The sequence below is a fragment of the Danio aesculapii genome, chromosome 3 (genome assembly GCF_903798145.1).
Source record: "Danio aesculapii chromosome 3, fDanAes4.1, whole genome shotgun sequence".
Lineage (NCBI taxonomy): Eukaryota > Metazoa > Chordata > Actinopteri > Cypriniformes > Danionidae > Danio > Danio aesculapii.
Window position 1 is genome coordinate 17,108,335 of NC_079437.1, and position 27,645 is coordinate 17,135,979.

The 27,645-nt window shown below is 34.4% G+C and overlaps 3 protein-coding genes across 3 annotated transcripts; 2 read left to right on the forward strand and 1 right to left on the reverse strand.

Moving 5' to 3' along the window:
* The first annotated feature begins 861 nt into the window (after nucleotides 1-861).
* Nucleotides 862-9,166, forward strand: msrb1a (methionine sulfoxide reductase B1a). Its single transcript, XM_056453275.1, has 4 exons — nucleotides 862-1,042; nucleotides 2,052-2,194; nucleotides 5,896-6,010; nucleotides 6,363-9,166. Exons 1-4 carry the CDS (start codon nucleotides 988-990, stop codon nucleotides 6,380-6,382), a joined length of 333 nt encoding a protein of 110 aa, XP_056309250.1. The 5' UTR covers nucleotides 862-987; the 3' UTR covers nucleotides 6,383-9,166.
* Nucleotides 9,167-11,231: 2,065 nt separating this feature from the next.
* Nucleotides 11,232-12,241, reverse strand: fahd1 (fumarylacetoacetate hydrolase domain containing 1). Its single transcript, XM_056450525.1, has one exon. It carries the CDS (start codon nucleotides 11,998-12,000, stop codon nucleotides 11,341-11,343), a length of 660 nt encoding a protein of 219 aa, XP_056306500.1. The 5' UTR covers nucleotides 12,001-12,241; the 3' UTR covers nucleotides 11,232-11,340.
* Nucleotides 12,242-15,307: 3,066 nt separating this feature from the next.
* hagh (hydroxyacylglutathione hydrolase) lies at nucleotides 15,308-27,597 on the forward strand. The gene is made up of 9 exons (XM_056453276.1): nucleotides 15,308-15,429; nucleotides 18,296-18,459; nucleotides 18,536-18,600; nucleotides 20,453-20,570; nucleotides 21,484-21,592; nucleotides 23,440-23,543; nucleotides 24,939-25,040; nucleotides 25,123-25,202; nucleotides 26,700-27,597. The coding sequence occupies exons 1-9, from the start codon at nucleotides 15,360-15,362 to the stop codon at nucleotides 26,797-26,799; spliced, it is 912 nt and encodes a 303-aa protein (XP_056309251.1). The 5' UTR covers nucleotides 15,308-15,359; the 3' UTR covers nucleotides 26,800-27,597.
* Nucleotides 27,598-27,645: the final 48 nt, after the last annotated feature.

Here is a 27,645-nt window from a genome sequence, read left to right on the forward strand (position 1 = left end):
CAATAAATATATATATATATATATATATATATATATATATATATATATATATATATATATATATATATATTGTCAACAAGGATGCATTTATTTTGTAGAACAGCAATGTTTGCAAACTTTAAACTTCATTTAAATTTAAAATAAACATTGTATAGGTGGATATATTTTACAATGTAATTTATTCCTGTAATTCAAAGCAGAATATTTAGCTTCATTACTCCAGTCTTCAGTGTCGAAAGATCATTCTCAAATTATGAGAATTTGATGCTCAGGAATAATGTAAATGATTATTGTTGTCAAATAAATGATTATTCATATTTTTATGAATACATTAATGTGTGTTTGTGTTACTTTAGGCTAAACATTAGACTCATTCAAGTTGACTTAGTTAAAACACATCTGTTTAGCTGTGCCTTTACTGAATCAGCACTGTGCTACATCCGAAAGATCGCACTAGTAGGCCCTGTGTCTTTCCTTTAAATCCTGTTTTAGCACATTTTTAATTAGTTTTTCTTAATTTTAATTTATTTTTGTTTGTTTGTTGTAAGACTTTTACTTGTATTTTGTTTTTTTTTATATTCTTTGTTTATGTAAAGTACTTTGAATTGCCATATGTGTATGAAATGTGTAATATGAATAAACTTGCCTTGTCTTGCCTTATAAATGTAAAAAGCCTAGCACTCAGTAATTTTGCTAATGTCTTAAATTGTGCACTTGCATCCTGCAGATGGTGGAAATAGCACGGTTTTCTGGCATCATTTCTAATGATATTGGCCATTGTTTTGTATACTGTAAATTTCTCAGTTCAGAGCTGCTGATCTTTACTGCCACCATGCGGTCGTTTACCGCAGTCGCAGATCGTCTGAACACGTGGTACAGCAGACACGCTTCCTCCATTTACCTGATCCAGAGACTGACTTTATAAAACACCAGCTAACACAGAAAGTTACAGTCGTTCGTTTTCAGTTGATCCCAGTCCGTCTAAACATGTCTTTCTGTTCATTCTCTGGAGGGGAGATTTATAAAGATCATTTTGAGAGCGGTAAGTTGACCCTGTGTGCTGTAACGTGTAAACAAGTCAACTTATGTAATGTGTAGGTATGTATTAAACTTGTGTCGTTTGAATGTTAAAGCTACGGAAATGTCTTGCTATTAAACTTTTACACGAGTTTCTTGTTGCTTCGAGAAGATATAATATTATATTTATTGTTGAACATTATTGTTACTTGCATCTAATAAAATGTAGGTCTTGCAGTGCCACTTTAAGATGTTTAATCAGTCAACATTAGTTGTTATTAACATTAACATCATCAGCTTATATTAATCATAGGTAATCACATATTCTTTGTCTACTGATATATTATTTATGACTTGTATATCAGTCATTAACCGTGTTATTTAAAGTTGTGTGATCAGAGAAAGTTTATTGATGTTATATAAATATTTATAGTACATTATTTAAGGTGGATCAACTATCAGCATTTCTATTTTTATAATATAACAAATATTCATGAATAGTGAAATAAATGTATTGTTACATAATAACGTGTATATAATTTTGAATTGATATATTATTCACCGTTTTTAATATAATTAATTTCCCCTATTTTGTATCATACTTTTGATCAGAGATGTTTAATCACTTTCATTATATGTCTTGTTGTTCATAATAATTCTGAATAAACATTATAAGGTCATGATGTACACGATCGCTGAAAATTCTGTCAATGTTTATTAAAATGTATTTATTTTTTCAAAGAAATTTAAAATGCATCTATTTAATTGGTCACACAGCGTGTTGTCAAATTTTAAACCATATTTAAAATAACATTATTATTATTTTCTTTAATTTTTATGTAATTTATTACTGTGATTCAAAGATGAATATGTGCCACCATTAAGTCAGTCTTCAGTGTCTCACAATCCTTATTTATTTATTCGTTCGTTCATTCATGTATTTAATTTTTAATGCTTTTCTTAAACCCCATTTAGCCTAAATGATATTTAGTGACTTGTAGAAATAGTAACAAATGAGATTTGTTCTCCTGCAGGCATGTATGTGTGTGCTCAGTGTGGATACGAGCTGTTCTCCAGCAGATCCAAATACGAGCACTCGTCCCCCTGGCCAGCTTTCACTGAAACCATTCACGAAGACAGTGTGTCGAAGCAGGAGGAGAGATGGGGCGCCTACAAGGTCAGCTCAATGGGGTATATGCACAGCTAGTGTTTTTCAGCCAGCGATGAAAGGTTAATGTGACTATTTTAATTTCATTATCAGTTTCATAATTTTATTATTTATTTCAAAGAGACTATTTTATTTTCATCAGGTTTTTATTACAGCATCAATGTTGTAATTATAATTAAAATACATTCAGTTACATAAACTTAAAGAGCCCATATTATACATGAAATAGGGTCATATTTAGGTTGTAAGGGTCTCCAACAACAGTCTAATATGCATGCAAGGTCAAACAACACTTTGATGGTCTTCTAATCTGCATTTATTTTTATCTAATTATCCCAGCGACTCCCATATGAATCGTTCAGCGATTCATTTGTTCCCAAACCCATCCTCAGCGCGAAGCTAATCTGCGCTGATTGGACAAATGGCAGCCTGCTGCGATTGGTCGACAGTGACAGGCTTCAGCACGAGACAGAGTGAAATGCCCAGCTGCTAATCTACAATATAAAAGTAGTCACAGTGCACACACGCTTCATAGTGGATTTTGGCTGCCAGTGGGTGAATGTAAACACAGACGATGGACTAGAAAATACTGACGACTAACTATTTTATTGAGCAAAAAGTCCAAGAACTGGCGAGGAGATCTCCTAGCCTCCTAGTCACAGTCTTCTTACTCTTTTCACACACACACACAGGGCCTGCGCGTCCATAAATGAGCGGCTGAATAGAGAGGGCGCGGCGCTCAGTTATATCCGCGAATACGCGTGCGTTACACACACACACACACACACACACACACACAGGGCCGGCGCCTCCATAAAGGAGCGGCTGAATTGAGGCGGCGCGGCGCTCAGTTATATCCGCGAATACCCGTGCGTTGCACACACGAGGAGACACACACACACAGGGCCGGCGCGTCCATAAATGAGCGGCTGAATTGAGACGGCGCGGCGCTCGGTTATATCCGCGAATACCCGTGCGTTACACACACACACACACACACACACAGGGCCGGCGCGTCCATAAAGGAGCGGCTGAATTGAGGCGGCGCGGCGCTCCGTTATATCCGCGAATACCCGTGCGTTACACACACGAGGAGACACACACACACAGGGCCGGCGCGTCCATAAATGAGCGGCTGAATTGAGGCGGCGCGGCGCTCAGTTATATCCGCAGAAACCTGTGCGTTACACACACACACACACACACACACACACATTACTTGACCGTTGCATGTGTGTAAACAGCTGACGATCCGTAATCAAAGCGGCACGCGTCGCGTTTTCAACGTGGCTTTACACGGGATATGAGAATATAAAGAGTTAACCTGATACAGCACACACGGTTACAAGTAACAAAACACAACTAAATACATCATTTGCAAGATAGAGTAAACGAAGCAATAATTTTAATCGCACTTACTTACACTGGTGAAATGGGGGTAGAAACTGATTCATGATGCACTGATCCATGTTCTGACAGTCTATACTGATCCTTCCTTTAACAAACTGATGAAGTCTTCTTTGAAAGCATATAGTTTTCAGAAGCACTCAGAACTGCTCAAGGCTGGGCTATAATGCTGAGGTTTCCTCTTTAATTAGACTCAATAATATCCATCTGCACAGCGTGACTTCATTCGACCAGTGTCTGTGTGTGTCTCTGTGTGTGTGTGTGACTTTTTTTTCTGTTAGTGGGCGGGGCCGCAGGTTTCAAATCTCCCGGGTTTGCGCGCCCAACTACTTGTGTTTCGTAGCTGCGTCATCGCGAAACACCTAATGACTCGTTATCAAGACGACTCGTTTGAAGCACTATGAGTCGACTCTTTTATAGATGAATCAATAGTTTTAAACACTGTACACTTACAGATTTAAGCCTTAGCTGGATATTTCACTTTACTTAGAGCTGTGTTACACACTACATGGAAGAGCATTTTCAAAAACCCATAATATGGGCTCTTTAAGCATTCATTTAGTTGGTCAAGTGTAAAACGAGATGAAAGTCTGTCTCTTTAAAATACTGTCTTTAAAATATCGAAAATTATACACAGTATTTTAAAGGGCCATGAAACTCCTCGTCTCAGCAATGGGTTTTCACACTTTAGTTTTAAAAAAATCAGGAAAGTGGGTGAGTCTAGCTCTGTTTAGGTTTTTTCAGTTCAAGCACGCGCTGATTTTCACAGAAGCAAAACAACACACAGACGCAGGGGAGAAAGACAGTGACTATGTTTACATGGACATCAGTAATCGAATTATTTGCCAAGTTCTTAATTTGTCAAATTTAACTGCATTTTCTCTTTCATTCAAGGACATTTCATGCATGCCCCCGGTAACAAATGAGATACTGGATCCGAGGAACTGCTGGAAGAGTGTTGTTTTAATGGAATGTTTGATAACGCACGCATATGGGGGAAAAAAACCCTCCACATTTCTCGGTAACTTAGATGCAGAGAATAGTATCAGAAAGCCGTGTGTGTATAGACTATCCTGTCACAAAATGCAGTGAAAATCCTACACAATGGTATTAGTTTGATTAAGGTGTTTACATTCGGAGAGCAGCATTTACAGCGGATCTTTCAGTCCATAATATTGTAGTGATATTAACGTACTGTAAACTTAGTAACTAAATCATTTTGACTAAGGTATGTCTTTAAAAACTGAAAGAAATCTGCTGACGATACTAACTAACTTTGCCATCTGAATAAACAAACAAAGAACACTGATCACACACTTACCAAATCTGTAGAAACAGGATAATCAACACGAACCGGAACTGCAACTTTTTTTTACAAGAAGACGAGCGACAAATCTGGATTTCACCGCTTGCCAATTCGAAAAGCTCGAGTAAAAAAAATGTTCCTTGCAAATGTAATTTTGTCACGTGTTAGCAGACCACTGTAATCCACACGTGAGTCCAGCTGTGTTCTCATTGCGGGGAATTAAAAAAAAACGTCGTTGCGGCACATTTATAAACGCAACACTGATGACCCATGTCTCCAAACAATTCTTCTTCCACTTGTTTTAATTACAGTTGGCAACACAACATGGTGTCTTTCTGCCGTCTGAACATTGTTACAGTCTTCGAAGCTGTCATGCATATTGATGAAGTTGCGCCTCATTCACAATAGAGCACGCTGATTGGTTCGATCCAAATCTATCTGCTGAATTATTGATAAACTCAAAGATGTCATGTTGTATCCACCGGTACAGACAGCCAGTCTACATGCTGGAATTTACACAAGTGATTTTGCTTCTAAATTTCTTTTCAAACAGGAAGAACAAATTTGCACGAAACAACGCAAAAACAAAAATTTTTCACTTTTTTGTGAAATATATGTGTCCTAATAGTGTTTTTAGCAGCATGGGACACATATATGACTGTCAACATCTCAAAAAATGTGTTTTGGTGTTTTGTGACCGTTTAAACACATGGCAGGGAAAAAATGGAATTTAATGCAGTGCTTCTTGCCTAATCTGAGATCCACTTTATATCATATATCAATCAGGCAGTGAAGGTCACAGATTTTTAAAGAAATCAGATCTTAAACGTGGTGATTTTATAATGGTGCGACAGTTCACCGCAAATGCTTGGGCTGGCTGACTTAAAATTCAAAGTCTGTGTGCATATAAACCATATTAACTGAGAGAATTCCTTTATCTCGCATCTGGAGATTGTGAACAATAAATAATAAAAAAAAAAAATTTCATCTTTTACAGGTCAAATGTGGAAAGTGTGGAAATGGTCTTGGCCACGAGTTTGTGAATGATGGACCCAAACACGGCCTCTCACGATTCTGAATATTCAGCAGCTCTCTGAAGTTCATTCCTAAAGGTTACATGCTCATTTACTGCAAACATACTGGAATTTTTATTATTTTTAAATAAAGTATTTAATTTACCACTGTGATAAAAAACATAACAATATTGGCTGTTAAAAAAAAAAAAGAGTACTTTAATATGCCTAATATTATTCTTAATTTCTAAAAGTAAGGTCTTGGCAACTACCTCTGTCCATGCATTCGTGTTATATTAGTGTTAGTGTGTTATTAGTAAATAAATAGAATAAACCTATACAACACACACATATACTGTGTATATATATATACACGGTTTTAGTTAATTGTGATAACCTACAGTATGTCAGGTAATATTATGTTGTGTAACCCTCTGTGTTTGTTTCCCAGTGAAGAGTGAGCATCAGTAGAGCTCGGTTGATGTGAGAGAGGATGGAGGAGCTCAAATGTGTCTACCGTGTGGATGGCGAATGAAACGCACTGAAGAAAAGCCCAGCGAGGAACATTCAGAGCGAGGATGTGTAAAACAGCCTCATGGGACACATTAAGATGCTCACTCACAATTACTGCTACTGACAATCAACACGCACAACCATGCATGATCAATTCTTTTAGAAAATACACTACAGTCCAAAAAGGTTTGGGGTCAAAAGATTTTTATAAATAAAAAATATTAATAAAATGTTAAGTGTTAGAATGAACATTAAACATATTTTAAAGTGTAATTAATTCTTGTGATCAAAATATTTTAGATATTATTACAATTTTAACTATATTGTTTCTATTTGAATATATACAGTGGTGGAAATAAGTATTGAACACGTCACCATTTTTCTCAGAAAACATATTTCTAAAGGTGCTGTTGACTTGAAATTTTCACCAGTGTTGATAACAACCACAGAAATACATATATGAAATGAAACCAAATCTAGTTAGTTTACAAATGAAGTTGTGTGTAATAAAATGAAATGACACAGGGAAAAAGTATAGAACACATGAAGAAAGGAAGGTGTATTAAGGGCCCAGACAGCAGCTGAAATCTCTCAGTAGTTTTTTAGCATCCCTCTGCCCTTCCTCATTATTATTATTATTATTAGTAGTAGTATTAGCTGCTTCAAACCAGCATTTACATTAGCAGGATGATGAAGTTGAAACCATGGTGGGTATTTCAGCAAGACAATGATCCAATTTGTCTTCAGCAAGACAAATTGATCATGCATGGTCCATGAAGACATTTTGTAAATAAGCGTCAGGAGAAACTACGCTGATCAGGCAATGAGCCACAGTCAAGCAAACTCAAATGCCTTCAGAGAAAGAAAATCAAGCTGTAGAATGGCCCAGCCAATTACCTGTCTTAAATCCAATAAAGAATACAAAATAAAGATTAGATTTGAAACCACATTTGAAACCCAAAGTTCCATCAAGACTTTTACACTCTGTTGAAGTCTGAATGAAACGCGTCTTTAAGCTGCCATCACCAAAAAAAGCTTTTTATATAAAGTATTAAAATACATTTCAGTAGTTCAGTACTTTCTCCTTGTGTCATTCCATTGTTATTACACATAACTCATTTGTTTAATTTTTATGTTTGTGTTGTTTGGGTTTTAACAAAATCTGGTTCAATTCCATGTCAACAGCTCCTTTAGAAATATTATTCCCAGAAAGCAACATTCAAAACCTATTTTCCCCACTGTAATTTAAAAAGTTGTCAGTGTTATATGATCCTTTAGAAATCATTCTGACGCCCAAGAAACATTAAACAGTTTTTTTGTGGACATGACTCCAAACTTTTGAACAAAATTACACCTTTTATCTTAGGTTTTATAGATTAACAGTTATCCTTTAGATGTTTTGGTTAACTTCGAAATCTCAAATGCTGACTTTATCATTTATGCTGTTCTAATTGGACATGAGGAAATAATCTTTTGGATTTAGTTTTGCACATTTACCACTTTGACCTAAATTCATAATTTATTTTTAAGCCATTTTGTTGTTTTCAAAAATAAAAGCAATTGTATGTGAAAAAACATGGGTGAAATAATGCTCAGTGTTACATATTTATAAAAAAAATTAAACATGATAATTATTATATAATTCATATATAAAAGTGATCATGCCAAATTTGATTATATTTTAAATCATCAAATACTTCTTGATTGACAAAAGATGGTATCTCAGATTTATAATGTAAATAAATAAGTAATGTTTTAAATAATCACTATTTTGGTGCTACTTAAATGTGACCCTAAAACACAAAATCAGTTGCACGAGTCAATTATTAGCAAAAGAAAAAAATAGATTGTATAGAGCAAAATGATAGATTTTTCATTTCTGCCAAAAATCATTCGAATATTAAGTAAAGATCATAGTCCATGAAGACATTTAGTAAATTTCCTACTGTAAACATATTTAAACATCATTTTGATCAGTAATGTGCATTGCTAAGCACTTCATTTAGACAACCGAAAAGATGATTTTATAAATATTTATATTTTCTGAACCCTCAGATTCCAGATATTCCAGATTCCAAATATTGTCTTATCCTAACAAACCATACATCAATTAAAGGCTTATTTAATAAAGCGTTTAGATGATTTATCCATCTCAATTTCAAAAACATTACAGTTATAGCTGGTTTTGTGTTCCAGGGTCACAAAAACAGTCTTTTAATACGTCATTAGATAATTTTTGCTTTAAAAAAAAGAAACTAATTTTGTGCTATATTATATATTGTTACACTAAATTACATTGTCTTCTTTAAATCATGATAAAAACGTCATTATTGTTTGCTCAGATTTTTTAAAATATACATCAGGCCACATAATATTCAAAATACAAATTAAAGCTCTATCACACATGCAAAATAATCTATTTTGGACACTATTTCTGCAGTTTCCGGCTGTATATCAGTGTTTGTGTCATTCAATCACTAAACATTGTTTGCACATTAAACTGCTGGATGTTTCTGTTGTTACACATTGATGGAGACCCAGAAGATGCTCAAAGTCTAAAATCTCTTTAAATTAGATCAGTAAATCAATTATTGGTGTGACTAAATATGTAATGAGTTTGTTGACACTTTGAATGTAAAAATACATCCACACTACCTTGATGGTAAAAGCAAACAAGACAGCAAGAAACAAACAAAAATATCTGTAATATTCATTTGCTTCACATTAAACTGCTTAATCATTCATGTGTGTGAATACTTGTGTTTCTTGCATTTACTGATATGTCCCTGTGTTAACAATCTAGTCAATATGTCACTATTTGTGATGTGTACACTGTGCTCTGAATAAAGTACATTTCACTTTTAGGACCAGGCGATTCAGTTTTAGATTCTTTTCCGAAATGAAAAGATGTCAATGCATTTTCCACCATCATTCAGCATAATATATATTTATGTGAAAATTAAACGGCATGCATATTCAGACCTATTTAAAATAAACTAAACAACAATCATTTTTTTTAAATGATTAAAAACTGAATGCTGGCAAATAGCTATAAAAAACATTACGTAGTGGTTTGAAAGATAGTGGTAAAGCACAAAGATTTATTTAATTTAATTATTAATAAAAATTAATTCGTATTTTAATAATTGTTCAATCTTTGCTTTGTACAAGTTTGTATATTTATTAAAGTACATTTAGACCCTTTTTTAACCCTGTATCTGACAAGAAACCATACACGGTTGTACCTGTATTTACATTAATTACAGTAGAATTTGATTATATTCTAATATAATTCAAATGCCTTGTAATAACCACTCATAACCAATCATTACAGTTTTTTTTTTTTTTAAAGTTAATTCCCCAGAGCATATTACATGAAAAACAAAGCCAGTTTTACAACGTCTGGGCTCCCATGTTTTGGTTATTTTTAACCTAGCCTTTGCCCTATTGTAAGGAACATTGTAATTGTATTATTAACAAAACTTTGAACCCCGTGATGGAAATTTGTAATGAACAACATGTTTTTGTAAAATGCAGACAAAAATAAGCTCTTTTGTACTGGCCAAGGCCAAAGCCGGATACACTTTAGCACTCCTAGTCAGGAGTTAGAAAAGCACAACACAAAACACATCTTTTCTTTCCCATCAGAAATGTATCTTTCCAGAAGTTTGGCACAAATGTGAGTATACCTGCACTGAATGGGTATAAAACTGTGCGTGTGTGTGTAACAGGTGTCATCCTGCAGGATTATTTTATAAACTACCTTTTTGCTTTGCTCTAACCCTTGCCTTGTCTGACTGAAGTCATTCAGCAGATTTCCATGACACCCCTTATACTGTATAGTCTGAGCCTGTCCAATTTTTGGAAGATGTTTGGTTATATTTGTATTATCGTGAAAATATTTTGTATTGCATTATGGGACCTCGCTCTTTCCTCCAACAACTTTTGATGTTGAAAAGTTTACTTTTTGTTGACATTTTTAAAATTTGGAGTGATGTATTGCCTGGGTTGGTGTTACAAAAACCTAATAATAAACTGCCAGTACCTTTCAGTACATCTGTTAATTTACAGACTTAATTCTCTATATATTATTTCTTATACACTATATTGCTTCAAACTAAAAAAAAGTCAATAAAAGGTCACTGTTAAATGCACAGCTGAATTTACAACATCAAAACTTGACAGAGCGCAAATAAAGATCCCATAATGCAATTCATAACCATAAATGAAAAAAAAAAAAACTCTCAATCACACTGTAAAGAATTGCTGTAAAATGGACAGTACTACTGGCAATTTTGGTTGCCGATAACACTGTAAAATTTACAAGCGCGCTGTAAATTAACAATTACAAGTGCTGTAAAACTACACCACAGTTGAAATTGATAATTTACAGTGCGCTCGTAAATTTTGCCAGTAATACTGTAAAATATGGCAGTAATACTGTAAAAATTGCTACTAATAGTGTAAAATGTGCAAGCTTACTGTAAATTAACAATAACAATTACAACTGTGGTGTAGTTTACAGCACAATTATAAGTTTACAGTGGGTTAGTAAATTGTGACAGTAATACTGTAAAAATAGGTAGTAATACTGTAGAATTTACAAGTAAAACTACACAACAGTTGTAATTGTTAACTTACAGTGCGCTTGTACATTTTCTAGTATTACTGGCAGCCAACATTGCCAGTAATACTGTAAACTTTGCACCAATTTTTTTTTCACAGAAATATGGATCCTGCAAATTAACAGATATTTTATAGTGTAAAGTGAGTTTAAATCAGTCTCATAAATACATTTTCTCACAAATTAGGATTAAACTTTTTATTTAAAAAACCTAAACATGATGTTTCCCAATTTTAATAATTCTAAAATCACTGAAATTAATTATCATCAAATGGCAACACTTTTCTGTCCATCAACTTTTCCGGTCCACTTTAAACGTCATGGTCACAATGTCATCGATCCCAGCCTGAAGTTCATCGTGCTCCTGGACACTAGACACTCCTTTGGGGGTCCCAGTTAGGATGAGGTCTCCCTCCTCCAGAGAGATGATCTCACTGATGTAGTTGATGAGATACGGGATGGAGAAGATCATCTGGGACGTGCTGCCATTCTGTTTCGGGACATTGTTGACCTTTAGCCACAGATTGACGCTCCCAGGGTCTGGGATCTTCTCCTTGGGGATGAAGTCACTGATGGGACAGGAGGTGTTGAAGGCTTTGGCAAGGGTCCATGGAAGACCTTTGGACTTGCATTCGTCCTGGACGTCCCGAGCTGTCATATCCAGGCACAGCACATATCCAGCCACATGCTCCATAGCTAAAGACTGGGGTATAGCGGTTCCCCCTTTCCCAATCACCACCCCCAGCTCAACTTCATGGTGGAGGTTGCTGCTGTAGAAGGGCACCAGAATTGGGGAGCCCTCTTTAATGTAAGCAGATGGGGGTTTGAGGAAGAGCACGGGTTCGCTAGGGATTGCATTTTTAAGCTCGATTGCGTGGTCTGCGTAGTTTCTCCCGACGCATATGATTTTCCTTCCCCATTCCCAAAAGCGAGAAATGTTCCTTGCGCTCATTTCTGAGTCCAACACGAGCTCAACCTGCGACCGGAAGTCGAAATGACCTTTGGACGCTGATTAACCGAGGGCGGATAGACACGTTTGTACAGTACAGAGCGAATTATTTTTGTGAATTTGGTGTAAATAAACACAATCTGGTTTTAAATGATGTGCAAAATGACAAGTATGACATGACATTCATTTTAAGCTGTTCATCGCGATCAACACGCATACACGAAAGCGAAGTCTGGCTACTACGGCGAAGGCTTACCTTATGAATATTTATTAGGTCGCGTTGACGTTCTTGACATCTGACCTATAGCGAAGCCTGCGTCATTGAATATTAAATACGTTTGGCTGTCGCTACTACTTTGTTTTTAAGCAGAATATTTATCATGATTTACTTTACTAAGCTTTTTTTTTAACTGTAATGTCACTTGGAAAAAAAATTAAATAAAATAAAGATCAACAAACTAAAGGAAACGCTAACAGAAACAAAAATGTTATAGCTGGTGAGAATGGTGAAATAGGTAATCATTTAAATGATTTATTTATGAATTAAATGACTTAAAATGGTGTTTCTTCAAAAAAAAATTTTTATAAGTCAACATTTATATACACTGATTTCTGGATGATCAAGATCAAGTAAGTAAATTGTGCTTATGATTTACCTGAAATGAGGTAACATTAGTAAAATGTGCACTATATAGGCTACATAAAAAATGAAAGTCATGTAAAAACGCGATATACATTAGCTAAGGAATTATTAACAAATAACCTAAAAATAGATAATAAATTATGGAGGATGAAACCTGCAAAAACAATAAATATGCAATATTTATATAAATAAATGCATAAATAAATCCATAAACTCATGCGTATTTACTTTTCCTCAGCTCAACATGCTAATGAAAGAGTTTCTGACAATCAACAGAAGTCGGTCTTTATGCCATCATTGGTTGATCGTTAGAAAAATGTAGCATTCGATTTTTTGACTGGCTTCTGATCACAGATATACACACTAGATATCGTATACGGACCCTGAGCATGCGTCAATAACGCCGCCACATTTGTACAGTGCTCCCAGGACAAAAGTCATTCAACCGCACTAGTCAAGACCAAAGCCAGTGTGAAGATGCTGGACTTTAGTGCTGTGTACGGGTGTAGGAACGAGCAAACGAAGAAAACAAAACACAAAGGCAGAACATTTCTTAGCTCAGATTTTGTTTTTTACGTTTTTGAATGTTTAGCACAAAAGTTCGTAACAAGTAATACGTGTTATTGATAATAATACAGTCTCTGCTCTGATCATAAGGCAAAGTAGCACCAACTTGCACTAAACACTAGGCTTATGCCGGTTTTGTTGAATAAAATAAGCAAACAATGAAAAAGAAATATGACAACAAGATGCTGTGCAGCCAGAAACTTGTATTATTGTCTGATAATTACATAAGTGAACGTGTCGTTCATAACCGAGATTCATTCACACACGAATCCCTCCCTCCATTAGAATGAGAAGTGAAAGATGAAGAGGGTGTGCATTTCAGGACACGGAGTAGATCAAATTGAACAGGTAGGGAGTATAATACACTTCCATGTACACAAACACTCACTCTTTGTCGGTAATGCCTGTGCGGTCACTTATCCATCGATGTAGAAAAGTGATGTCAAATTATAATTTTCGTAGTTTAAAAAAATATTTGCATATCCTGTATATATGTGTATATTTCTCTGGCTCTGGATGGCCAGTCCTCCACCGTACCTTGGTCCCACATTTATTTCAAAGCAGCGGTCCCCTGTACTAAAACGGCGGTTCTATTGACACATTCCTTTCAATAGGCAACAGGGTAGGGGACATCTAATGTAAATATCTATGGCTTCTGATGATTGATAGACACCCTCTCATTAGCATGTTGACCTGAGGAAAAGTAAATACGAAACTATAGTTCAAGAAATTAATAATCGTTTGAAAAGGGGAAAAAAATTACATTAGGTTTACCATGTTTGTATTCCCCAACATTCTTTTAATTTATTTAATTATTTACCTGCCCGCACTATTGATTAATTAGTCATTTATTAATGAATGCAATTTTTATATACATTTATTTATTTGCATATTTATTTATTTATTATTTTATTTATGCAGGAATTTATACATTTATTTACTCATTTATTTATTTATTTATTTGCATATTTATTTATTTATTTATTTTAGTTTTTTGGGTTTCACCCCTCATATTAAATCACTAAAACAAACACACAATTTGATTAAAATTAGGCAAAAGGTTATTAAAACATGCTCATGATTATCCAAAAATTTGATTTTAAAAAAGATCTTGTTTCATCTAAATTGTAAGTGCACATTTTTTTATTCGTCATTTCATTTTGGTTAAATGATTAGAATATTTTTAGAATTTATTGCCTAATTTAGGTTAAATTAAATTGATTATTGAAATGTGGATACAACATACATACAACTAAAATACAACATAAATTAAACTAAGTAAAAAAGGGGAACAAATTTGTAAAATGTATTGTCTATTACTCTAGTTCTGGGAACAAAATGTTAATTTGAAAAGAAAACAATAATAATAATAATAATAATAATAATAATAATAATAATAATAATAAATATGGCATTTTACCTAAAAAGCTCTATCAAGCAAAGAAAAAAACTACATATAATTAAGATGAAAACACCCTCATGAATAATTCATTCATTTCTTTTCAGCTTAGTCCCATTATCAATCTGGGGTCGCCACAGCGGAATGAACCAGCATATGTTTTATTCAGCAGATGCCCTTCCAACTGCAACCCATCACTGGGTTCACTCATTCACACACATACACTACGGACAATTTAGCTTACCCAATTCAATATAACGCAAGCTCTCTGGGAAACCAGAGCACCCGGAGGAAACCCACGGGAGAACATGCAAACTCCACACAGAAACGCCAACTGACCCAGCTGAGGCTGGAACCAGCGACCTTCTTGCTGTGAGGCGATCGTGCTGACAACTGTGCCACCGTGACGCCCAAACACTCTTGTAAAAATGAAATTGAAAAAAACATTGAAAAGCAAACACAAGAAAAGAAAAGGAGCAGAAAAGGGTAAACATAAAATGCATTTGTTTCTTGAATATTAAATAGATCATGTGATGTCCGCGTCACCATAAGTAAAGCACGAGCAGCCTTCACCATAGTAGGATCTGTAGTAAATAACCACATACACGCCAGAGCACGCGCGAGACACTCCTCCGTACAGGATTGGTTAAGCGAGGGGTCAAAGTGAAAAAGTGGGCAGGTTTTGAGTGTAAAAATCAGCCTTTCCTCTTCCTCCGAGCGCTGGCCGTCCTGTCAGACAGCTGGAGTCCTGCTATGTGGTTCAGGTCGCTGGCCGTGAGCGCCTGCACCGTCGGAGTCCTCGGAGCTTTATCGCAGAAATTCGGTATGTTTACACCTAGATCTTCATCATAATAGCACACTGGTCGATATCCATCAGCATATGAGCGCTGTCATTGAACATTTACTGTATTCGCAGAGTCGCGCTTCTATGTTTTGATCGAGTTGAACAGTGTTTCCCTGTACTGGGAAGAGTTACATCATCTTATCTGTTGGCATACGTCATCAAGCATGACATGTTTTAATGCACACGCATGATCACAGCTATCGTGTTATATATATATATAGTAGAATGAATGTAACGCTGTATGTGCTGTGCGTTAAGAGTGACGTCATGTAAACACACAGCGCGCTTTCTGTTTGTTCGATGTTGTGCAACTCAAGTTTTATTAAATCTCACTTTTGTGTTTACAGACGAGTTTTGCGGTCATATCTGTGATGAATTATTTTAAGACATTGAATCAAATGCACTGTGAAGAGAGACATTGCATTGGCATATTGAGGCGTTATCAATTTGAACATATGAATTGTCCAAAATATAAACTAGGTAAATTATTGATGAAGATGATTGAAATATACACTAGTGGGCACCATTTTGCGTGTGGATAAGTTTTGATAAACATAGCCATGTTGTTGTGTCATTTAATATGTAAAAGTTTAGCATAATGTTAATATGTAAGCATTTCATATTTAAATATTTTGTTCAAAAGTTTTAAATTAGTAACATGTAAATGCTTATTAGATTTTTTGCTTTATGCAGTAATATGCATTATTAGATTAGATTAGATTAGATTCAAGTTTATTGTCATTACACATGTACATGTACAAGTACAAGGCAACGAAATGCAGTTTAGGTCTAACCAGCAGTGCAATAGCAGCAAGTGCAGGATACAGGTATAAGTTATAAAGTGCAGTTATAGAAAAACTATGGTGATATTTACAGATGGATGTACTATCAACATTATATACAGGTTGTATTAGCTATGAACAGATTTACAATAAATGAATATATGTACAGGATACTATCAATAGCAGAAGTGTGCAGATAGATAAACATAATTACAAATGTCCATGTGCTGTGGGTATGTACAGTTCAAGTAAATGAATCAGTGCAATGAATATGTGCAAACTTTAAATGTGCAAATGTTAAATAGTGCAGTGATTGTGAGGAGTATAAGTTAGAGGAGTGTGGGGGGTGTTTATTGTAAGCATTAACTATATAATGCATTAAATACTGTTCTTTTTATACGTTCAACTAATCAAAGAAAAAATCCCTAAAAATATTTCATGGTCTCCATAAAATAATGTATATATAATTATAGTTACTTTATTGTATAATACTTATATTATATTTATATATAGTAGTTCTGTATTTTTACTAAATAAATGCAGACTTGGTTAGAAATACCCTTGTTCTTCAACACACACATAAACACAAAAATACCACAGATTTTTAATCTTTGTTCAGATTAGAGGTTAGAAACGTAGCACATGAACTGTTGGTTGTATAAAATACTCCAGTTACTCTAGTAATTGTTACTTCATGACTAAAAATGTACTATTAATGTAGAAAGTCTATGAAGCTTGACCACTATAACCCAAATGAGAGATTTTTTTTCTCCCTCTTTATATAGGGTTTCTGCAGTCCTAAAATGGCTGCAATTTCAAAATAAAAATTTTAGGCCTTAAAATATCTTAAATGTTAAAAAGTGTTGTGTTGTAGTTCCTAAACCACTTTAAACGGGTAATAAAATTGAACGCTACTTATTTAAAATGCTTTGTTTGTTTTGATTCCACAGTGTTGTAGTTCTTTCTTTCACTAAATCAAAAATAATTCATGATAATTCATAATGAAATTTTTCTTAAAAAGTCTCAAATTTGACTTGGTAAAACAATTTTATTACCTAGATTATTTTGTGCAGATTCTAGTCCAGATATCTAAAGAAATCTTAAATCAAGAAGCATTTTCTAGACAAGCAAAAGATATATATAGTCTTATTATAAGAAATAACATGGCAAAATTAGCTAGGTTTTTCCTTAAAACAAGCTAAATAATCTGCCAATGGGGTAAGCAAAATGGTTTTGTCAAAACCAAAAACAAGATTATTTTACTTATCCCATTGACAGATTATTTAGCTTGTTTTAAGGGAAAAAACACTTAATTTTGGCACATACAGTATTCTTAATCTTATTTAAAAGAATTAAATGCCAAATTAGTGTTTTTCTTTAAAACAAGCTAAATAATGTTATGTCAACATGAAAAACAAGATTATTTTTTAAATTAAAATTAGTTTAAACCAGGGGTGCCCAAACTTTTTCATATGAGCCGTGGGCCAAAGGTAAATATACCAAGCTATTCCAAGTAATTTCCTAACTTATTTTATATTATTTCACGAATAAACTGAAAACACTACTTTAAATCGTATTAACTAATGCAGAATATATAATTATATTTTTATTATAACTTATTGCAATTAAAACAATCACATGGAGTTCAATCCTCAATACATTAGTCAAGCAGAATCTGCCTTTGCCTTCATTTGCTCACAGATATCTCTGTCGGTTGACAGTATGTACATTTAAAACAAATCTGATTAATTTAATTGAAACATTTAATTTGCAATAGCTTTAGTAGCTTAGCAATAAAACAAACAAACAAAAAGTTATGTTAAATTAGAAATTACAGTCTCTAAACCATCCCCATCGTTCTCCATCTCTTCTCAGATGGAATGGTGGGCCAAATCAAAGGACCGACTGGACCAACTTTAGCCCGCAGGCCCTAGTTTGGGCATCTCTGGTTTAAACCATATTTATTGTAATCTACAGCACGTTTTCCACAAAAAAAGTGAATTCTGCAAATGCATTTTTTTTTGGTCATGAACATGCACTGAACCTGTATCTTTGTTTTGAAGTCCCCACAGCCTTGTTTCACTCCGTGTTTCGGAAATCCTCTCTGGTGGAACAATCCGACATGAAGGTGGAACTGCTACCTGCTCTCACTGACAACTACATGTACCTCCTCATCGATGAAGAAACGAAAGAAGCTGCCATAGTCGACCCTGTTGAGCCACAAAAAGTATGAACATTTGTCTACATGTATCATACATCACACATTGCATTGCACTTAAATCACAATTGTCATTTATTTCCAGGTTGTGGATGCAGTCAAAAAGCACGGTGTGAAGCTCAAAACTGTCATGACCACTCACCATCACTGGTAAACTTAACTAATTAAGTAATTACCGTCAGGATGCTCTCAACAAAAAACATATTTTAGTAGAATGGGAGTTTAAGGCATGATTTTTATAATGAAAACACTTTGATGGATGTTTTTAAAGAGGGATTTTATGTTATTTATCAAATATTGAATTGAAAAATCATATTTATTCACTTTTAATGTACATCATTTGATCATTTTATTCATTTATTTCTGTTTATAGATTTGTTTGTGTATTATCTCTTATTGAAATATGAAGTTGTTCTTATCATTTGATGTTTTTATGTATATTGATCTTGTACGGAGACCTGGAAGGGACGTGATAGTGGGGAAAAAAGGGTGGAAGGGGAAAAAAAAACTGGGTGGGAGAATAAAATGAGTGGGAGAAAAAAAAAAGGAGAGTGATAGGAAAATATATTTTAAGCTTTCGCATTCCTCGCAAAGATGTTTTGCGTTATCTCTCTAAATGGTTTTTCCACCAACACTTCCTGTTCACTTCATACATGTCAACCCTCCCGTTTTTGCCGAGATTCTCCTGTATTTTACCATTCTATCCCTCTATCATCCTATCATTAAATATTTTCCCATATTTTAAATCTTGAAAGCGTGCTGACATTAATATGAAAATGTCTGCATTCACGTTCTTTCCATTGAAGTTGTGCGTTGATCATCGCTCTTCAAACACAACCTCTGAGTCAGTGAATGCATGTATAAGCGCTGACTGACGGACGCGCTCCATATGATAAACTGATCCCGGATCAGCTTCTGTTCATGCCATTTAAAGAGGAGCTAAAGTGCAGGACACTTTGGGATTCGGGTACATGTAAACAGACTAATACACTTAATAATAAGTAAACATGTCTGTCCTGCATGTTTTTATTTTAAACACAACTAATTTTCACTTGAATGAGCACAAACAGTTACTAAAGTAATAAAATGCTCTCATTATAGAGCAATACTGTGTATTCTTACAGTGACACCTCAGTTATCAAACAAAACACAACCAGAGATTTATTTGCTGCTCTTCACTTGTTTGATAATAGAAGTGTCACTCTAAATGAAGTGTACAGAAGCTGATCTAAGATCATTTTATAATACGGAGCGCGTCCGTCAGTTAGCGCTTAAACATGCACTGACTGATTCAGAGATTGTGTATGAAGTTTGATGATCGATCAATGCACAGTTTTAATGCAAAGAGAGTGAATGCAGATATTTTTATTTTAATTTGAGAGTGCCTCCAAGATTAAAAATATATGGGAAAATATTTAATGATAGGATAATAGCGGAATAGAATGGTAAAATACGTGAGAAACCCGGCAAAAACAGGAGAGTTGACATGTTACATGTATGAAGTGAACAGGAAGTGTTTGTGGAAAAACAGTTTTGCGAGGGAACGCAAAAACTTAAAAAAAAAAATTCCTATCATTCAGTTTATTTTTCTCCCACCCTTTTTCCCCCCACCATCACATCATTCGGGGTCTTCATAATCTGGCCATGGAATTGCCATAAGATGCTAATGTGGCAATAAATAAATGCAAGGCAAGTTTATTTATATAGCACATTTCATACACAAATGGTAATTTGAAGTCCTTTACATAAACAAGAATAAAAGAAACAACATACAAGTATAAGAGAATAAAAATGACTGTAAACATGATTATAATGTGTTAAAACAGGTTTTAAAGAAATGAAAAGGGAAAAGAAAGACATACTAGTGCTATCTGTCGGACGTAGCACGGTGCTCATTCAGTAAAGGCACAGCTAAATAAATAACTAAATAAAACAACTGTTATTTGCTGCACATGAAGCCAATATGCAAAAGGATTCAGAGCAGATGTTTGATAACCTGCAGGGATCATGCTGGAGGAAATGAGAAGCTGGTGAAGCTCATGCCGGGACTGACAGTGTACGGCGGAGATGATCGAGTCGGAGCTTTAACTCAGAAAGTCACACACTACAACACTTTTAAAGTAAGCCAGATTGATATTACAAGTGCCACTGTTCAAACGTTTGGGGTTAAGGTGAATTTAAGTCTGCGACGAGGCAGTAAGTTCATTAAAAGTGACAAGGCATTTTAAGGGCTGTTTACACCTGGTCACTTCATGCTTCGGATAGCTACTGAATGCCATATGACAGTTTGTGATGTTTGTTTCATTTTATTTATATATATATATATATATATATATATATATATATATATATATATATATATATATATATATATATATATATATATATATATATATATATATATATATATATATATATATATATATATAAAAAATGAAACAAACATATAATTATAACAACAATAACAACAGAGACGCATCATGCACATGTGGTGTGGGAGGAAAAATACGCTCTAGCATTTCTTTTATTTTATATTCATAAAGGAAGATGGTTTTGTTTTGGGGAGGGAATACATTGGTCAGCATTTGAAGTGGATCACAACTCCTCCTCAAACACCCATTCTTGTTCAAGGACACAAATGAACGTAAACCTTTTACAGTTTTGAATGATGTATTGCACATATCTGTACTACAAAAAACAGTTGTTTCATTCACAGTGAGTGATCGCTGAGCCTGCCTTGGCCGCTTGTGATGATGTTTTGCTGGAACACGATTAAAGTACAAAGCCTCCTTTCAACACTGATAATACTAGGAAGGATCATGTGACACTGAAGATTGCAGGAGTGAATCTGAAAAATCAGCTCTTATGTTCAGAGAAATAAAATCATTTCAAAATTCCTTAAAGTCATAATTCATAATACTTCATAATTTACAAAATTGCAGTTCTGACTGTGTTTTAATCAAATACATGCAGCCTTGATGATCATATTATTTTCATTTTCGTGATAAATTATTATTTTTTGGTTCATTTCAGGTGGGCTCTCTGAATGTAAAGTGTTTGTTTACACCGTGTCACACCAGCGGTCACATCTGCTATTTTGTAACAAAAGAAAACAGCACTGAAGCACCAGCTGTGTTTACGGGTAAGACGTATGTTTTACATACACTCATTTTCGAACATTGTTTTTTACTTATTCTAGCAAAAATACAGCAATATGTGGTCACTGATAGTCTAGTGATCAGTGCGCTGGCGTATATAATGCAACTGCATTGCAGGTTACTTGATTTTTTAAAAGTTTTTTATGCAATTTAATATTTATTCCTGTCATTTAGAGCTGTACTTCAGTCTTCAGTGTCAGATGATCCTGAAACATGTTTTAGGATTTTATCCTGGGTTAAAAATGGGTTGTTGTTGTTGTTGTTTTTTTTGATGGAAACTGCCATACATTTTATTCAACATTATTTGATAAAGTAAAAAAAAGCATTTAGATGAAATTAGAAATCTGTATGTCTTTACGTTTACTCTTAAGTAATATAATAGTTCTTTTTAATTATTTCCAAAATAAAAGGAAATTTCCTGACCCCAGATGTTTTAACAGAACTGTATGCTAAGGAAATAATAATTATGCAACATTAAGGACTTTTACTTGAATTGATTGCCCTTTAAGACTTTTTTTTTGTGTGCGTGACATATAGACACTTAGGGTTTCTCAATTCAAACATTTGTAAATTCAAAACACAATTCAAACATTCGTAATTCAAAACACGATTCAAACATACACAAATACAATTAGTCAATACAAAACACGATTAAAAAAAAATACACAAATCCAAAGATAAAGAGACAAAAATGTAAGAAAAAAATCCTTTTTCCTGACAAAATTCAAAACACAATTCAAAAATACACAAATCCAATTCCTCAATTCAAAACACGACTGAAAAATACACAAATCCAATTCCTCAATTCAAAACACGACTCAAAAATACACAAATCCAATTCCTCAATTCAAAACACGACTGAAAAATACACAAATCCAATTCCTCAATTCAAAACACGACTGAAAAATACACAAATCCAATTCGTAAAATTTTAAACGCGATTCAAAATTACACAAATTCAGTTTGTAAATTCAAAACACAATAAAAAAAAATACACAAATACAATTCGTAAAGTCCAAACACAATTCATAAATACAATCCAATTCATCAATTCAAAACACAAATCAAAAATACACAAATCCAATTTGTAATTTTAAAACAATTCATACATACGCAAATTCAATTCATCAATTCAAAACACGATTCAAAAATACACATCCTATTTATTTGGAGAAAATGTTCATGATTTTTACACGTGTATTTATAAATTGCATTTTGTAAATATGAATTGTGCCATGCATGTATGAATTTTATTTTGTAATTGTATTCTTTTTGAGACCGATCTGGCTCCATACTAAACACCTTTGAGCTGCCATTAGTCCATAAGTGTGTTCTGGAACTCCGTCTTCTTAGACATGCTCAGTATTCTTGGAGTTCAAAAATCAGACAGGAGAAAAATATCCAGCACAACAACACCAAGTTAGAAGCATGAATACATTACACGGTTGAGTAACAGAGCTGGTACAGCTGTATCCGCACCTGTACTATCACTCGCGGAGAATTTCATAGACCAGTTGAAAAGCACAACCGCATTGTGCCACATCTGAGAAAGTTGTAAACAATGTTTCATTCGGTGTCTGTCCGCGGCAAATATAAAGCAATGTAACATACCATGGGACACTTCTCACTAGAGAGGGCCAATGTCGTGTTTAGCAGTACACTCAAGAAGCGTGACGCATTTAAAACCCCACCTCCTGTCAGAGAGTTTGCTGTCAGTCGGCCTTTTCGAAGTTCTTTTATGAACTTTCTTTGAAGTATACTGTAGCCTTAACATGGTTTAACAAGTCCTTTAACAAGCAGCTTTTCCTTGTTCTGTTCACATTACAAACAGGTGATACTCTGTTCGTGGCTGGCTGCGGGAAGTTTTTTGAAGGCACCGCTGATGAGATGTACAGAGCTCTAATTGAGGTTTTAGGCCGACTTCCACCAGAAACGGTAACATTTTCTGCATCTAACCTGAAGTATGTGTGCAAAAAAAATTACAGATCGTCTAAAGTGCCCCTATTATGCTTTTTCAAATTTTACCTTTCATGTAGCAGGTTATAAAGCTGTTTGAATGTGTAAAATGTCAGCAAAATTTAAACCCTTTTATCTGGGAGTTTTGAATGACCCCCCCCCCAGACACCCCCCCCCCCCCTACAACTGGCCCCCCTGCTTGTTTTTTTAATATGACCGTTATTTAAAATGCATCTCTTTTATATTACGCCACGTTTCTGTTGCACGGAACAAAACTGCTGCAACTAAACGAAGTTATGCCACCTGTGTGCTAGTTTAAACATATCGCATATCGCGAAACATATCACGAGACATATCGCGTCTTTTCCATGCGCAAGTTCGTTAGTTCCAATGTAAGAATATATGTCAATATGCGTGCGCAAGCGGAGCGATCCACAGACCACCGAGTAGAAAACGTCTCACGCTGTAGCGGTGAGAGTTGTACGTGGCTTTCAGTGCAATATATACAAAAGATATGTCTGACGAATTATTAAAATTATTATGCATGTTTGAACGCAGATGATAACAACAGTTAATCTAAATACTTAGCTAATATAAAGCTTAAATTTACACAACCGTATAACCATGATTATTCTTCAGACTATATAATCGTACAACCAAAATCTACAATTGTTGCATACATGATTGTTATCCAGTTCAAAACATAACATATGAATGTGTCTGAATGTAGAAGAAGCCTACTTAAGCAATGCACTGCTTTTGTTGTGCTTTGAAATACATTTAAATGTTTGTAAAAAAAAAAAAAAAAAATTGTACAATGCACTGATATTATGTAGTTTCAAAATACAATATATTAACATTTTAATGTAGAAAAATACAACGTGGGTGTCTTAAGGAGCAAAAATACAGCATATGGGCTCTTATATGCTGTTGTGTCATCACTCACATTGCAAGTTGTATCTCTCCAGTCCCTCTTTTGGGATGCTTTTCATGAACTGGCCCTCATGATAAACTAATTGAATAGCCCTGCCATAGAGCAAAACCGTTGGCAAAATGGGATAATGCAAGTTTGCATACTCCTGGTTGGAGAAAGACGAGTTTAAACAGTGACATCCCGTTGACATCATCTATTTTACAACCAAAACTGTTTTGTTTTGCTAGTACATATATTTATTCAAATGTCTGTAAGACAAAACAAATGTTATTTCAATGAAAACACCAATAAATTTTGATATTTAGATAAAGATATTCTGAATTGCTGAATCGAGTAGTCAATAATTCCAGTTTCCATTGTAATACTTCTGAATGTTGGTCTTCATTGGCTGTCCTGAACAGTGTCTATATTTTGACCCGGCTTTATATGTTGTGTTACAGCGTGTGTACTGTGGTCATGAATACACCATCAACAATCTGAAGTTTGCACGACACGTTGAGCCAAATAACGAGGCCATCCGGACAAAGTTATCATGGGCCAAGGTGTCGAACTCTTCTTTGACATACATTTACATTTAGTTATCGTAGCACAGGTGTTTGAATAACCTTGTCTTATGCGGATTAGGAGAAATATGATAACGGAGAGCCAACTATTCCATCTACAGTGGCCGAAGAGTTCACATTTAACCCCTTCATGAGAGTAAGGTAATGTATGGTTCAAATCATTCCCATATCAACTCTCTGACATCGGCTGCATCCAATATCGCCTACTCCGTAGTTACTGCATTTGAATTTAAATGTACTACTCAACTGTTGGAGAAGTACGTTGTATACAGTATGAATGGAACTCGGACATACTACATCCGCCAATTTGTCATGATCACATGACCTAGCTACATCAGTTGCGTCGCTTCACTCCTATTCATGAACTCGCTCACTGTGCATAGCGTCCATCGGATGTGCACTTCAGAATCTTGCCAGAAGTAGTAGGTCATCCGGGTACTTCTTACATACTGCGTTTTGACTTCTATGAGTTCGGACATACTACTCGGCTCGCATACTGTTTTTAGCGTACTATATAGTATGGAAGTATGCGATTTCGGACACAGCCATCATCTTTCTTTACAAATGAGATCACAGAGAATGTAATTACTATTACAAATATAATGGTTGAACTTGAAAAAAGTATATATCAAATTATTTATGATTTTTTTTTTCATTCAAATCATTTACCATTTTTAAACATGAAATATAATTAAAAGTTATTTATTTCCTTTAAAAATATATATTACCAATTAATATAATTAAAAATATCATTAAAAGTAACTAAATTTGAGTAAAATTCTGAAATCTTATTCAATTATTTATCTTGTATTATTTTATTTTTAAATACAGCATTAGTATATGATAATAATGTGATTTAGTACATGAACATTACAAAAGCAGGTAAAGTAAACAAACAATTAATTAAGATTTAAAAAAGACTTTGGTCTCAAAATCTCAAAATCCTTATGTAAGAGGAACTACTTTCTTCCGCCGTTCATTTACATCTGCAGCTGAGCTTAAAACATCAGGAACCATTGCCAATTCACAAACGTAACTTTAGAGCTAGTATAGAGTTCTTGAAGTCCCCTAAGGGCTTATAATGCGGTCTGTCGCCATCTTGTGACGGAGCATTAACCGCCTTTGCTCTGCTCAGTATGACAGGCTGATGGATCCCAACATGCTGTATCTCCGAAATTATAAATATTTAAAATTGCCACTATCTTTATAAATAAACTGCATAGTTGCAATTTAATCTAAAAAAAGCCTTAAAAGTACATTATGTTGTCCAACAGCTGCAATATTTGTCAAACTGTAGTGAGTTTTTTGATCTGCTGTCGCTCTATGTGGGCGGAGTAATACAAAAGGGTAAAGAGGCTGTACAAGTGCTGTTATTGCAGAATATCGCACGGCTATCAGCCAATCAGATTCAAGAACAAGACAGAACTGTTGTATAAATCTAAATATAGAATGTTTTCTCAAATATATATGCATGCATGTGTGCGTGTATTTGTAAATACATAATAAATATACACAGCACACATACATATATTATACCAATACAAAATTTCATTATGGATGCAATTATTCTTTGACCAGCACTAATATATACATGTAAAACATTTTCTGCATTATGTCTATCTATTGTTTGTGTTTCAGAGAGAAGTCAGTACTGGAGCACGCTGGCACCAGTGACCCGATTGAAGCCATGAGAAGTATCCGCAAGGAGAAGGACGGCTTTAGAGTCCCGAAGAATTGAGCTTTCAGAATTGTGTTTGTGATGGTCATTACCACTAAACTTTTACACACTCGTTTCATCAACCACAACAGGAAGTCAGACACACATGCGCAAACTCCATTAGTTTTTACATACAGTATATGCTTCGTTTATAGCAAAAGCACAATTATTCAGCTGTTTATTTCCAGATCTTCTTTTTTTTCTTAGGACAGCGTATCATCTTAAATAAGCAATACACAAGAATGTTTTCCTGTAAAACAATGTAATTCATTGTTGTAAGCAATAGATCAATCAAAAAACATTATTTCCAATGTTTTTGTCTTTGAAAGAATACATTTATGCCATTGATTTGCATTTAAAGGTACCAGATCTGTGCTGTAGGTAAAATTTACATACAGTATGTAAGTTTTCATTTTGGGCAATTTCAGCTTTCGCGAGAATCCAGGTTATGATATGTGGTAAATGATAGTTTTATTTCAGAGTGTTTGTATTGATGTGCAATGTTTTATTTTGTGAATCAAAAGTTAATTATTTTTAAAGATGTTATGGGATCTTATGAACAAAACGAGGTGTTCCAGCAAAGATATATTTGGTGTATTTTTGTGTCCATGATAAAAAAAAATTGCATTTATTTTGCTGTGTCCGGATGATTCTGAATGTAGAAAATATTGAGCAATGCGTACTGGTTTCAGCTTTTTTTTCTTCTTGATTTAGTTTTAATTGTTTTTTTGCTGATCTTGCACTTTTTGTCATCAAAAGTAACAAGAAGATTTAATAATAATTAGTGTTCAAACTGAATAAAGTCTTAATGTAAATATACACAGCTCTTTGTTTTGTGTTTATAAATACAGCTAGATTTAATCCAGG

Excerpts from the sequence above, each read along its gene's own strand:
- fahd1 (XM_056450525.1), bottom strand. The coding sequence starts at position 12,000 with ATGAGCGCAAGGAACATTTCTCGCTTTTGGGAATGGGGAAGGAAAATC.
- hagh (XM_056453276.1), top strand. The coding sequence starts at position 15,360 with ATGTGGTTCAGGTCGCTGGCCGTGAGCGCCTGCACCGTCGGAGTCCTC. Across the intron at positions 18,601-20,452 it reads ATGACCACTCACCATCACTG|GGATCATGCTGGAGGAAATG; the intron begins GTAAACTTAACT and ends GATAACCTGCAG. Across the intron at positions 23,544-24,938 it reads GCCGACTTCCACCAGAAACG|CGTGTGTACTGTGGTCATGA; the intron begins GTAACATTTTCT and ends GTTGTGTTACAG.